Source organism: Micropterus salmoides, unplaced genomic scaffold, assembly GCF_014851395.1.
Source record: "Micropterus salmoides isolate LMB-PRFRI ecotype aquatic unplaced genomic scaffold, ASM1485139v1 Ms_hic_scaffold_4, whole genome shotgun sequence".
Lineage (NCBI taxonomy): Eukaryota > Metazoa > Chordata > Actinopteri > Centrarchiformes > Centrarchidae > Micropterus > Micropterus salmoides.
In genome coordinates, this window is record NW_024043372.1 from 217214 (window position 1) to 231715 (window position 14502).

Below are 14502 nucleotides of genomic sequence, written 5' to 3' on the forward strand. Positions count from 1 at the left end.
GAAATTATGGGAGGAGCTTCCAGGATACATGCAAAACAGGGCACAGAGTAACTTCGGACATAACACTGTGTCCTTTAAGGTTTCAGAGACTCAGACCCCCAGTGTGGGCCAGAGGCTGTGGACCACATCCTGGCCTGGGAGGGGAGCTGCTAGTGAAATGGCCCAGCACCCTCAGGGTTCCGAGTCAAACTCTAAAGAAACAACCTGGGGCACGGTGGACCTACCTGGCTGCAGGGGGTCTGGTGTGAAGTGACCCCATGACTTAAGAAACTCCAGAACTATAATTATTTCTACTTCTGTTCCGGGGTTCACAAACAGAACATAACCCGAGATCCTTCACAGAACCAAGAGTCACCTGGCCCAGGTGAGACTCACCGAGCCTCTTTAGAACGGATCAGGCTACTATGTATTGACAGTAGTTGAGTTTACTGTAGAGATACTAGAATTGACAGTTACTGCAGTATTAGCAGTACTTGTACCTGTCAAGCAGCACATTCTCCACAGCTGAGATGAAGGAAGGGAGCAGCAGGTTCACTCCTCTCAGGTCACAGCAGAACAGACAGGTGGAATTCAGCAGGATGGAGGCCAGAACAGGAGGACATGCCATGTTCGACACCTGGAGGCCCTGCAGGAGAACCAGGTAGAACCTGTACGTTGGACAGAGGAGGGAGAACATTATTCTGCTGAACTAAAGACAAACTAAACAACACGTCTACAGTGTCACAGTCAGATTAGGTGAGTTGACTCCGCCCACCAGCTGGGCAGGTAGACAGAAATGTACCTGGACAGGTGGACAGAACTGTACTTGGACAGGTAGACAGACATGTACCTGGACAGGTAGACAGACAGGATGTCCTCTGCAGTCTTCTTACAGGTAAAGATCCTGCAGAGCGTCCCGCAGGCCTCGGCTCGACCGGCAACTAACCTCTCTGTCATCACAGTGACATCACAGTGACCAGCTGGAGAAGACACAAAGTTCATCAAGTGGACAGTGAATGAAGTACCTGTACTGTGTGGAGACTGTGCAGTACAGTGTGTAATTCGTGCAGTACCGTGTGTAATACGTGTAGTACCGTGTGTAATTCGTGTAGTACCGTGTGTAATACGTGTAGTACCGTGTGTAATTCGTGTAGTACCGTGTGTAATTCGTGTAGTACAGTGTAATTCGTGTAGTACAGTGTAATTCGTGTAGTACCGTGTGTAATTCGTGTAGTACCGTGTGTAATTCGTGTAGTACAGTGTAATTCGTGTAGTACCGTGTGTAATACGTGTAGTACAGTGTAATTCGTGTAGTACAGTGTAATTCGTGTAGTACAGTGTGTAATTCGTGTAGTACAGTGTAATTCGTGTAGTACCGTGTGTAATTCGTGTAGTACCGTGTGTAATACGTGTAGTACCGTGTGTAATACGTGTAGTACCGTGTGTAATTCGTGTAGTACCGTGTGTAATTCGTGTAGTACCGTGTGTAATTCGTGTAGTACCGTGTGTAATACGTGTAGTACAGTGTAATACGTGTAGTACCGTGTGTATTACGACAGGGCAGACCAGGGTCTCTGCCAATGAGAGCAGCGTCAAACAGCCAGCAGCCGAACAGGTGCAGGAGGGAGTCCACGTTACACCTGAGGGGGGAGGGGGAGGGTCGAGGGGAGGAGCACAGACGGAGAGAGGAAGACTTCCAGTGATGTAGGCAGGAAGATGTCTGAGAGGAGAGAAGAACAAAGCCCATGAGTCCAGAAACAAGACCTGCACCTGGACAGGTACACAGGAGACCTGGATCACTCGTACCGGAGGAGGTCTGCTGGCAGCCTTGGAAACATTTGCAGGTTTTAGTTGTCTGTTGTGCGGAGGGGGGGAGGTGGTGGAGGGAGGGCTACTGGGCATGCTCAGTATGTTTGCCGGGGTGGGCGGGGCACTGCCAGAACGAGGTCGAGAGAAACCTGAGAAGACCAGAGGACAGACTGTTTGTGCCTCCTCGTCTCCTCGCTCCTCCTGCCTGTGACCATCTGATGACGTACGCGTAGAAACCCTCATCACGGAATCTGTTCTATCTTCTCACACTGAAGAAGCAAAATAGCTCGTCACTTTTAGCCTCATTTTCACTGCCGGACGGACAGCGGTGATCTCGCCGTTACGGTTCGTGTTGAATACGTTGCTGCTAGACAGGCAAGTAGGCTAACGTTAACTAGCGGTACTGTCTAACTGTGCATAGTAGCAGCGTACTATTAGCTGTATATTAATGTTGTGCGCTACTCTGCTATCAGTGTATTTTGTAAGGACTGCTTCACTAAGTGACATGTTGAGCTCACGTTTGTAACTCCGAACTGAGGATGGCCATGCCCGGTGCCCTGCCTGTTTGGGCCACCTCAAGGCAGCGGTCCCTGACAATCCAAGTATGAACTGTAGGTTTATGCCACTGTCAGTAAGAAAGGCCAGACTTGCAGAGCTCGGCGGTGATACTGGGCTTCCGCCTGCTAGTGTGGCTGCAAACCCAATAGCATCTGTGGGCTGCAGACGCAGGGCCGTCTTATACGGTCCACCTAAATAAACAAGGAAGGTGGATACCTGGGCTCTCAGAGTTGATGGTCTTTCATCTGAGTTTGCCCAGATTACGGAGCGGTAGCTCAATCTCCAGCCTGATAATAGGGGGCCAGCTCCCAGTGGTGACTCGCCTCAAGAGGATGATGTATTATCGACTGCAGCCTCCTGCAGTTTGTTGACAGAAAAAGGGGAAGAAGAGCAGCAAGACCAGGAGGGGGACACGGCCTCCCAGGCCTCTGATGTTTTTTCTCAGGGATCTGATGGTGGAGCCAGTGATTCGCATTAGCACGCCTGCTGGATGAAGCTCCTGTGGCGGCAGCAACTTCAAGTGTTTTTTTCAGGCAGATGCGCCCTCTGCCTTCTCAGCCCCTCCTTCTAAGCCCTATACTGAAGAGCTCCAGAGGTGCTGGTCAGACCCCAAGCTGTTCAGGAGCATGGCTGCCATGCAGGAGGCAGGTAACTCAGAGGAGGCCCTCAGACAGGATGCCCGTTGCCCCCGTCCTCAGTGTAGACTGACTGACTGATCTCCTTGCCGGGAGTTACCATAGCGGCATGCAGGGGGTGTATTGGTAATTCCTTGTCTCACCTCATCCTGGCTCTGTCTCAGACCCTGCAGGAGTCTGGTGCGGGGATCACAGACTGCCCAAGGGATATACAGTTCTGACGCCGGCCACCACCTTTCTGTGTGGTCAGAGATCCCGCAAAATCCCTGGCCCTGAGCCAGGAACTTGCAGCCCTTCTAGAGAAAGACACCATTGAGCCTGTAGAAGGGAATACACGGGTTCTGTTTAGTGTATTTTTTAATTCTGTAGAAGGGTGGCGGGCTACGCCCAATCCTGGTTTTGTTGGGCAGAGCCGCAAACCACCAGTGGTTGGCTGCTCAAATCCCACCTACCTCGCAGAGCAGTTAAACAGTTTCTTCACCCGGTTCAACAGTGGCAGCACTCAAATCACCTGGAGCCTCATTTATAAAAGACATACTGAAGGATGGCGGAGAATTTAAAAAGTATGTACGCACAGAAATCTCCACATGTATAAAACCAGGTGTACACCAGGTCCTGTGCACCTTTCCTTTATACATCCCAATCATTGTGAAATTGAACGCACATGCAGGAGCCACATAGCGCGCCTTGGCTCCTCCCATAAATTACTATGCAAATGACCATAAATACACCAGCATCACCTCCTGCGGTCCAAATAGCAACGGTTGCTGCAAAACGGTGAAAAAGAGAAAATTCACTTAGTGCCAGATTCAGGTGCAGAACACTGAAGTGGAGGCGAGAAGAAATATTTTGTTTGATGATTTGAACTCGACGGAAAGCAAATACATACCGTTTGGTCTTTGAAGAAGAGTGGGAGGGAGTTTTATAAGATTATATTACTGTAGCTAGAAAGGGAAACACTATAAATTGTTGATCACACACCTGTCGGCTCGCGCTGCTGACAGTGGGTATAGCCTACTTCTATTTGTACCGGATGGCACGGTTCCATCATCATCGTCTAACGCTGGACCCAGCTCAGCACACAGATCCAAGAACACCACTGCATCATGATGAGGATGGACAGCAGTGATTGTGTGAGAGCTGTCCCTGGTTTTATTTCCAGACATTTTAATTTACACAGTCCATATGTGCAGGTGGTGAAGATGTGCATCGAGGTGAGAATGCAGATCTGTTTCAGTCTGTTCACTCCACTCCGGCCCTCTGTTCTGCGCTCCCGGGGGCTGATGATGCAGACATTGATTTAAAAGTTGGCACTTGGCTTATTTTATTTCTTTTATTTCTGAAAGGTGCAGTAAGGAATAGTTCACTAGTGCGAGCACAAATAACACTGCTGAATGTTTAAATGATAGTGATAACGTGATATGAAGTCTATTCCTCTCACATTCAGTTTTATTTTGATATTAAACCACTGCATACATGATCAAACTTTTATTGTGTATTAGTGGACATAATTAGGTTTTTGATTGACTACTTCACTGACCACCTGCACAATAACTGGAGTGGAAACGCTATTTCGAAACACACTTTGAAGTTCACTAACAGAGCCAGACATTCCCACGTCACCTTCATTTTTTATACATCCCTGTGTGCGTGAAAACCTGCGGATGTAACCTTTTTGTGCGTAGGCAGCATTTATACATGAGGCCCCTGGACCTCCCCAACCCCCAGACCCTCTTCCAAGCCCTCAGTACTGGTGAACAGCTGGTGACCCCCATCCTGCGCAGAGTCAACCCGCACAAGGCCGCTGGCCCAGACCGGCTCAGAGGCAGCGTGCTCAAAGAATGCCCCACTCAGCTAGGTGGAGTCCTCACAAGGCTGTTCCAGCACCTCCTGGACTCTGTCTGTCCCTCCAAGCAGGGGAAGGAATCCACCATAATCCCACTTCCCAAAAAGACACCTGACCGGAAGGACTACCAACCAGCGCCCTTGACATCTGTGCTGTGTAAATGTATGGAGAGAGCAGTGAGCAACCACAAACTGGATCCACTTCAGTTTGCCTACAAGGCAGAACGCAGAGTAGGAGATACAGGTCTCACACTTTTAGACACTAAACAACTGGATTCACCCACAGACTAGAATCTTATTCATGGACTTTTCTTTTAACACTGTAAACACAAACAACCTGCTGCGCTGCCTCTCTGACCTTCAGGTCCACCCGACACTGACTCTATGGATAAAGAGCTTTTTACAGGACAGACCACTACGGGTGTGTTTAAATGGTTTTAAATCAGCAGGTTGGTTCTGAACACGGACTCCCCCACGGCTGTGTCTTATCTCCCATTCTCTTCTCTGCTCACGCTGACAGCATCTCCTGCAGCAGTGAAGGAATAACACATTTTAAGTTTGCAGATGACCCTGGTGGCACACCTGACCAGCACTGATGCCCTGTCCAATACCAGCAGGCAGTCAACAACCTGGTCCAAACATTTACTGAGCCTTCACTGGAGCTCAATATACCTAAAACTAAGGAGCTGTGCTGTGGAGTCATAAGAGCTTCGCATCTCTTCCTACCTTTCAGTATCCAGAGTCAGCCGGTGGAGCAGGGTGTTGAGTTTTTAAAGGAACCCTTCCATAAGGAAAGCCACCCTGATCACAGAGGACACCTCTCATCGCTGTCACCACTCTTTCCACTTACTACCATCAGTCATATAGTAATAATAGTTGTGTATCTGCATAGGTCACTTCAACAGTAGAGTCCTGTTGTTTCTTACACTGATGATGAAATGCTGAGCTCATCAATGACCTCCAGTTTACAGCCAATAAGAAGCCTGGGAGGAGGTTACTGGGTATTTGTGTAGTGATGATGCTGTAATGTTTACTGGCACCTCCAGATGTTTCTGAATGCTGGTACACATGTTTCTGGATGTGTAGCCGTTATGTGTTGGTGCTGACAGCTGCTCTGCTCCTCTGACATCACAGGTGATGCAGCTGAGCTGCACGTAATGTTTAACTCACGGTGATTTAAAATGAAGACACGAGGCGAGGAGGCAAGGAGGTACAAACTGAGGACAGAGAAAGGCTGCAGGTGTACCACTCTGCTCTGCTTCTGTCAATCAAAACAACCAATCAAAAGAAGGATAGGAGGCAGGTGGGAGGGGCTTACCATAGGAGGGGAGCCGGTCTCTGAGCGGGCTCCTGGTCACAGCAACACCTGTGAGGAGATAAGGTGAACACCAAATGTCAGAGGCAAGACTGAAGGTTTAATTTTAATCAATGGGATGAATAAAATTTACATCAATCAATCAGAGAGTCCCGTGAGCCCACTTAAAGCAGACCAGGTTCTGGTTCTGGTGTCAGTAGGTTCACTGCATTGATTATCTTATTGGTCTAATTGACCTGATCAGTTTGGGTTAATCTGGTTTACCGAAAGAAGGCAACCGGTCTCTGAAGTGGATCCTCGTCAGTCCTGGAAAAACACAACAACAACTTCAACTAGAGCAGCAGCAATGAGAGCAGTGTACAGGAATAGTGTGCATACCTGTGTGTGGCAGCAACTGCTCTTTGTTGACCACAGTCACACCTACAGAAACACAAGTTAAGAGTAACAACTCATACCAACAGCTCATTAACATATAAAACAATCATCTTCAGGTTGTGAAAGGAAATCTCTGATGGTTATTCTGAACATACTGTGAGAACTCCACAGAACACTGTGTTAAAATTAATTAATGTTGAAAGTCATGGGTTTCCCCTCCGAGAACATTTCATTGGCATTAAAGGAACCGCTCTAAGCTGGTTTAAGTCCTATTTATCAGATCGATTTCAGTTTGTACATGTTAACGATGAGTCCTCCATGCACGCCAAAGTTAGTCATGGAGTTCCTCAAGGATCTGTCCTCGGACCAATCCTCTTCACTTTATATATGCTTCCTTTAAGCAATATTATCAGGAAATATTCCATAAGCTTTCATTGTTATGCAGATGATACTCAGTTATATCTACTGATCAAACCAGATGAAACTCATCAGTCAGCTAAACTTCAAATGTGCCTTCAGGATGTTAAAACCTGGATGACCTGTAATTTTCTAATGTTAAACTCAGATAAAACTGAAGTTATTGCTCTGGGGCCTAAGCACCTCCGTGACGCATTATCTAAAGATATAGTTTCCCTTGATGGCATCGCCCTGGCCTCCAGCACCACTGTGAGGAATCTTGGAGTTATCTTTGATCAGGACATGTCGTTTAAGTCTCACATTAAGCAAATTTCAAGGACCGCCTTTTTTTCACCTACGTAATATTGCGAAAATCAGCAACATCCTGTCTAAAAATGATGCAGAAAAACTAGTCCGTGCATTTGTTACTTCTAGGCTGGATTACTGCAATTCCTTATTATCAGACTGCTCGAAAAAGTCCATTAAGACTCTTCAGCTGATCCAGAATGCTGCAGCACGTGTTCTGACAGGAACCAGGATAAGAGATCATATTTCTCCTGTTTTAGCTTCTCTTTAGCTTCTTTGGCTTCCAGTAAAATCCAGAATAGAATTTAAAATCATTCTTCTTACCTACAAAGCTCTTAATGGTCAGGCACCATCTTATCTTAAAGAGCTCATAGTACCTTACTACCCCACCAGAGCACTGCGCTCCCAGAATGCATCTGTGGTTCCTAGACTCTCCAAAAGTAGACTAGGAGCCAGAGCGTTCAGCTATCAAGCTCCTCTCCTGTGGAACCAGGTTCCAGTTTGGGTTCAGGAGGCAGACACCATCTCCACATTTAAGAGTAGGCTTAAGACTTTCCTCTTTAATAAAGCTTATATTAGTATTATTTTACATCTCTGTTGGGCTACTGTGTGTTCACTTTCCCCCTGTGCTGTCTCTCTCTCTCCAGCTGTTTGAGGCAGATGACTTTCCCCCCCTCTGAGTCCAGGTCCTGCTCAAGGTTTCTACCTGTTGAAGGGAGATTTTCCTTGCCTGTGTGGCCAGGTGTTTGCTCATGGTGGGAACTGCTGTATTCTTTTTACAAAGAGTACGGTCTAGAGCTGCTCTATATGACAGCGTAGGTAGGTAGGTAGGTAGGGAGGTAGGGAGGTAGGTAGGTAGGTAGGTAGGTAGGGAGGTAGGGAGGTAGGTAGGTAGGTAGGTAGGTAGGGAGGTAGGGAGGTAGGGAGGTAGGTAGGTAGGTAGGTAGGTAGGTAGGTAGGTAGGGAGGTAGGGAGGTAGGGAGGTAGATAGATAGATGTCAGTGTACCCAGGAAGGCATCGACCAGCGCGCTGACTCCTCTCATGGCTCTGAAGAAGACATTTGGCAGCTGACTATCTCCACTCAACGCCTCCTGCTGAGAGGAAGGAGTTGAACCGACAATCCCCAGGTGGCTGAGGTCCACTGGGTTACTGGAAAAAGAAGTTACTGATGCTTGAAGAAGATCTACTGTAGTTAGTGATCACATAATGCTCAGAGTTCTACAACATACATGTCTGTGGGTTGAAAACTCCATCCCTCCATCAGTCAAGCACTTATCCCAGTTTGGGTCGTGGGAGCAGCAGCATCCTTACAAGATGCCCAAACCACCTCAACTGGCTCCTTTCAACGCAAAGGAGCAGCAGCTCCACTCTGAGTTCCTCATGCTGACTTGGGTTCTCACCCTATCTTAAGGGAAAGGCCAGCCCCCGTCCAGAGAAACCCCATTATGGCCGCTTATACTCGCGTTCTAGTACTTTCAGTCTTGACCCGGCCTTCATGACCATAGGTGAGTAGGAACAAAAATTGACCAGTAGATCAATAGCTTTGCCTTCTGGCTCAGCTGTCTTTTTGTCACGTCAGCGGTGCGGCAGGAAATTCCCTCAGTTGGAGGGCTTCCCTGACCACCAGTGTCCACCACGGTGTTAATAGGGGGCCTACTCCCAGTGGTGATTCACCTCAAGAGGATGATGTATTATCAACAGAGGCTTATAGCCCCTGAGGCACCTAAGACCTTCAGTCTTAAGTCATCCTTATGTACAAACAGTGGTCATTCTAGATAATCCATGATGGGCATAGGAGTCCAACAACAAACAACTACTCGGTTTAGATCAGGGAGGCCAGTCCTCTCAATCACGCCTCTCCAGGTGTCTCCATGTCTCCATCAACATGTGCGTTAAAGTCTCCCAGCAGAACTATGGAGTCCTCTACAGGAGCCCAATACAGGATCTCCAAGAAGGTCGAATACTCCAAACTGCTGTTCAGTGTGTTTGCACATGCAGCAGTTTTCCCTCCCACCACCTCATCCACTGGTAAACTCCACCAGATCTAGCGCTCTACCTCCTGCACAAGCTCCACTGCCATCAAGGCCACTGACCTTCACCGCCACCCGTGGGGCAGCGCACCCGACCCCCACGGTTCTTCTCATGGGTGGTGGACCAATAGGATGGAGAGGGGCTCCAGACAACACAGTCCTCAGGTTCCTAGGGAACCAAAACCCTCTCCACCACAATAAGAAAGAAAAATAAAAGCATAAAGCAGTGGAATATAAAGGATCCAATAAAATTTGGGGATAATATAGTTAGGAAAAGTATTTGAGGACAAGCGACGACGGACCCAGTGGAAGATATGAAATGATTGTGGATGTGTTATCAGGGTCGCCTCAGGAAGCTCAACGCTCAACATAAAAACATTTCCCAGCGGCCATGTTGGAGGCTCTGTGGAGAACTAAAGAAGAACCACACTCATGTTGTCTATACAACCAGAAAAGATACTGTGGCATATGTAACTCATGAACCAAGGGAACATGGACAGGTTTAACTTATAGCAGCAAAAAGCTTGCATAGGAAAAAGGTGTAGAGCTGAGCCTCCTGAGAGGAAGAGAACGGTTCAATGGAAAAACTGCCTGCTGAGAGTTACAGGACATATTTTTCATGATATTTCAAATACTGAAAAAACAACAAAACATACATTTAGGACATTTACCTGTAGTGAGTGAGTGTTACCTGAGCAGGTGCAGGAACCTGAACCAGGTGTGGGGGACTCGCTCTTCATCCATGTCTGCAGGGATCAGAGCAGCGTCTTCATCTGGGATTTTAAAGGGAGGGAAGGACGGGCCGAAGGTCAGCAGCAACAACCTGAACCCACAACACAAATATAAATACTGCCATGAGCTCTGAGGTGGTACTGAGAACTACAGGTGTGTTTGTTTACCTGGAGGTCAGGGCGGCGATGACTCGGCTCCACTGCTCCACCACTGCAGGCTGATGTCTCCAGCTGCTCAACATCTGTCTGCCCGTCTGCCACAAACAGCGAGACGGAAAACACCGAGAACAAGACAGCAACCACACCTCAAACAGCACCGCCATAGACAGGTGAGACAGCTGCTCAAACACTCCGCCTGCAGACAGACAGGTGAGAGACAGACAGGTAAGAGACAGACAGGTGAGAGACAGCTGCTCAAACACTCCGCCTGCAGACAGACAGGTGAGAGACAGACAGGTAAGAGACAGACAGGTGAGAGACAGCTGCTCAAACACTCCGCCTGCAGACAGACAGGTGAGAGACAGACAGGTAAGAGACAGACAGGTGAGAGACAGCTGCTCAAACACTCCGCCTGCAGACAGACAGGTGAGAGACAGACAGGTAAGAGACAGACAGGTGAGAGACAGCTGCTCAAACACTCCGCCTGCAGACAGACAGGTGAGAGACAGACAGGTAAGAGACAGACAGGTGAGAGACAGCTGCTCAAACACTCCGCCTGCAGACAGTAGGTGAGAGACAGACAGGTAAGAGACAGACAGGTGAGAGACAGCTGCTCAGACGCTCACTCTGCAGACAGACAGGTGAGAGACAGACAGGTAAGAGACAGACAGGTGAGAGACAGCTGCTCAAACACTCCGCCTGCAGACAGACAGGTGAGAGACAGACAGGTAAGAGACAGACAGGTGAGAGACAGCTGCTCAGACACTCCGCCTGCAGACAGTAGGTGAGAGACAGACAGGTAAGAGACAGACAGGTGAGAGACAGCTGCTCAGACGCTCACTCTGCAGACAGTAGGTGAGAGACAGACAGGTAAGAGACAGACAGGTGAGAGACAGCTGCTCAAACACTCCGCCTGCAGACAGACAGGTGAGAGACAGACAGGTAAGAGACAGCTGCTCAAACACTCCGCCTGCAGACAGACAGGTGAGAGACAGACAGGTAAGAGACAGACAGGTGAGAGACAGCTGCTCAAACACTCCGCCTGCAGACAGACAGGTGAGAGACAGACAGGTGAGAGACAGCTGCTCAAACACTCCGCCTGCAGACAGTAGGTGAGAGACAGACAGGTAAGAGACAGCTGCTCAAACACTCCGCCTGCAGACAGACAGGTGAGAGACAGACAGGTAAGAGACAGACAGGTGAGAGACAGCTGCTCAAACACTCCGCCTGCAGACAGACAGGTGAGAGACAGACAGGTAAGAGACAGACAGGTGAGAGACAGCTGCTCAAACACTCCGCCTGCAGACAGTAGGTGAGAGACAGACAGGTAAGAGACAGACAGGTGAGAGACAGCTGCTCAGACGCTCACTCTGCAGACAGACAGGTAAGAGACAGACAGGTGAGAGACAGCTGCTCAGACGCTCACTCTGCAGACAGTAGGTGAGAGACAGACAGGTAAGAGACAGACAGGTGAGAGACAGCAACCACACCTCAAACAGCACCGCCATAGACAGGTGAGACAGCTGCTCAAACACTCCGCCTGCAGACAGTAGGTGAGAGACAGACAGGTAAGAGACAGACAGGTGAGAGACAGCTGCTCAGACGCTCACTCTGCAGACAGTAGGTGAGAGACAGACAGGTGAGACAGCTGCTCCGACACTCCGCCTGCAGACAGTAGGTGAGAGACAGACAGGTGAGAGACAGACAGGTGAGAGACAGCTGCTCAGACACTCCGCCTGCAGACAGTAGGTGAGAGACAGACAGGTAAGAGACAGCTGCTCAGACGCTCACTCTGCAGACAGTAGGTGAGAGACAGACAGGTAAGAGACAGACAGGTGAGAGACAGCTGCTCAAACACTCCGCCTGCAGACAGACAGGTGAGAGACAGACAGGTAAGAGACAGACAGGTGAGAGACAGCTGCTCAAACACTCCGCCTGCAGACAGTAGGTGAGAGACAGACAGGTAAGAGACAGACAGGTGAGAGACAGCTGCTCAGACGCTCACTCTGCAGACAGACAGGTGAGAGACAGACAGGTGAGAGACAGCTGCTCAGACGCTCACTCTGCAGACAGTAGGTGAGAGACAGACAGGTAAGAGACAGACAGGTGAGAGACAGCAACCACACCTCAAACAGCACCGCCATAGACAGGTGAGACAGCTGCTCAAACACTCCGCCTGCAGACAGTAGGTGAGAGACAGACAGGTAAGAGACAGACAGGTGAGAGACAGACAGGTGAGAGACAGCTGCTCAGACGCTCACTCTGCAGACAGTAGGTGAGAGACAGACAGGTAAGAGACAGCTGCTCAGACGCTCACTCTGCAGACAGACAGGTGAGAGACAGACAGGTAAGAGACAGACAGGTGAGAGACAGACAGGTAAGAGACAGACAGGTGAGAGACAGACAGGTAAGACAGCTGCTCCGACACTCCGCCTGCAGACAGTAGGTGAGAGACAGCTGTTCAGACGCTCAGCCTGCAGACAGACAGGTGAGAGACAGCTGCTCATTCGCTCAGCCTGCAGACAGACAGGTGAGAGACAGACAGGTGAGAGACAGCTGCTCAGACGCTCAGCCTGCAGACAGTAGGTGAGAGACAGCTGCTCATTCGCTCAGCCTGCAGACAGACAGGTGAGAGACAGCTGCTCATTCGCTCAGCCTGCAGACAGACAGGTGAGAGACAGACAGGTGAAAGACAGCTGCTCAGACACTCCGCCTGCAGACAGTAGGTGAGAGACAGCTGCTCATTCGCTCAGCCTGCAGACAGACAGGTGAGAGACAGCTGCTCATTCGCTCAGCCTGCAGACAGACAGGTGAGAGACAGACAGGTGAGAGACAGCTGCTCAGACGCTCAGCCTGCAGACAGACAGGTGAGAGACAGCTGCTCATTCGCTCAGCCTGCAGACAGTAGGTGAGAGACAGACAGGTGAGAGACAGCTGTTCAGACACTCCGCCTGCAGACAGACAGACAAGTGAGAACTCAAAGGGGCGGGTCTCTGGCTCACCTGCGGCAGTAGGCGAGGCCAAAATGGCATGGTTGATGTGGAGCAGGAAGTGCAGCAGAGTTTCCCAGGTGTCTCTGTTCATCACAGCGCTCTCTCTGGCCAATGACTGAACTGCACACAACACCTGCTGACAGAGAGACAGGTAGCCCGGACTCGCCTGGTCTGACCTGGGGTTGGGGGGGCATGGGTTTATTAACTTCATTTATATTTATAAAAAGTTCAGAGAGGACAAATACCAACATAAAGCATTTTACAGTGAACACTACACCTGGTCAGACACATGAAGGACATCTAGACCCCCACTAAACCAAACCTAAAGACAACCATCCAGCATTATGGCAACGCAAAAAGTAACAAACTCAAAGTAACAGTGTATCACTTGCGTATTGGTTGGCAGGCAGCGGAAACCGCCAAAGGACCAAAGGAGCTTCCTCCGACCACTGGAACCTCCTAAAGGACCAAAGGAACTTCCTCTGACCTTCTAGAACCTCCTAAAGGCCCAAAGGAACTTCCTCTGACCTTCTAGAACCTCCTAAAGGACCAAAGGAGCTTCCTCCGACCACTGGAACCTCCTAAAGGACCAAAGGAACTTCCTCTGACCTTCTAGAACCTCCTAAAGGACTTCTAGACCCACCAGTGACCACTGGAACCTCCCAAAGGACCAAAGGAACTTCCACTGACCACTGGAACCTCCAAAAAGGACTTCTAGACCCACCAGTGACCACTGGAACCTCCCAAAGGACCAAAGGAACTTCCTCCGACCACTGGAACCTCCTAAAGGACTTCTAGACCCACCAGTGACCACTGGAACCTCCCAAAGGACCAAAGGAACTTCCTCTGGCCACTGGAACCTCCTAAAGGACCAAAGGAACTTCCTCTGACCTTCTAGAACCTCCTAAAGGACTTCTAGACCCACCAGTGACCACTGGAACCTCCCAAAGGACCAAAGGAACTTCCTCTGACCACTGGAACCTCCTAAAGGACTTCTAGACCCACCAGTGACCACTGGAACCTCCCAAAGGACCAAAGGAACTTCCTCTGACCACTGGAACCTCCTAAAGGACCAAAGGAACTTCCTCTGACCTTCTAGAACCTCCTAAAGAACTTCTAGACCCACCAGTGACCACTGGAACCTCCTAAAGGACTTCTAGAACCTCCTTTCACTCCCCGATCCTGACAGTCAGCACTGGAGCTGAGTCCAGTGTAAAGCACTGGACTCAGCACAGGGATGCGTGCTGAGTCCTCTGCTTTACACTCTACACCTATGACTGCACACCGATCGACAGCAATAACACCTTCATTAAATTTGCAGACGACACAACTGTGGTGGGCCTCATACAAAAAAACGATGAGTCTGCCAA

The 14502-nt window shown here is 49.4% G+C and overlaps 1 protein-coding gene and 1 long non-coding RNA gene across 4 annotated transcripts in view; one reads left to right on the plus strand and one right to left on the minus strand.

Annotated features, from left to right (window-relative positions):
- ralgapb (Ral GTPase activating protein non-catalytic subunit beta) overlaps positions 1-14502 on the minus strand; it is a 52716-nt gene that overhangs the window by 25125 nt on the left and 13089 nt on the right. For 2 of the 3 annotated variants that reach the window (XR_005441410.1, XM_038696442.1), the window contains exons 4-14: positions 13142-13308; positions 10149-10335; positions 9941-10072; positions 8226-8368; positions 6520-6561; positions 6406-6447; positions 6145-6192; positions 1786-1937; positions 1522-1699; positions 830-959; positions 480-647 (exon numbers count right to left, since the gene is read on the minus strand). Coding sequence is in view for 2 of the 3 variants with exons in the window: in XM_038696442.1 (XP_038552370.1) it covers positions 480-647; positions 830-959; positions 1522-1699; positions 1786-1937; positions 6145-6192; positions 6406-6447; positions 6520-6561; positions 8226-8368; positions 9941-10072; positions 10149-10335; positions 13142-13308 (1389 nt within the window). In the remaining variant the exon portion in view is untranslated. The remainder of the gene's footprint in view (positions 1-479; positions 648-829; positions 960-1521; positions 1700-1785; positions 1938-6144; positions 6193-6405; positions 6448-6519; positions 6562-8225; positions 8369-9940; positions 10073-10148; positions 10336-13141; positions 13309-14502) is intronic. The other variant, XM_038696443.1, reaches the window with a different exon arrangement.
- Positions 11475-12642, plus strand: LOC119886011. The gene is made up of 3 exons (XR_005441413.1): positions 11475-11523; positions 11708-11778; positions 12231-12642. It is a non-coding gene; the product is annotated as an uncharacterized LOC119886011 (long non-coding RNA).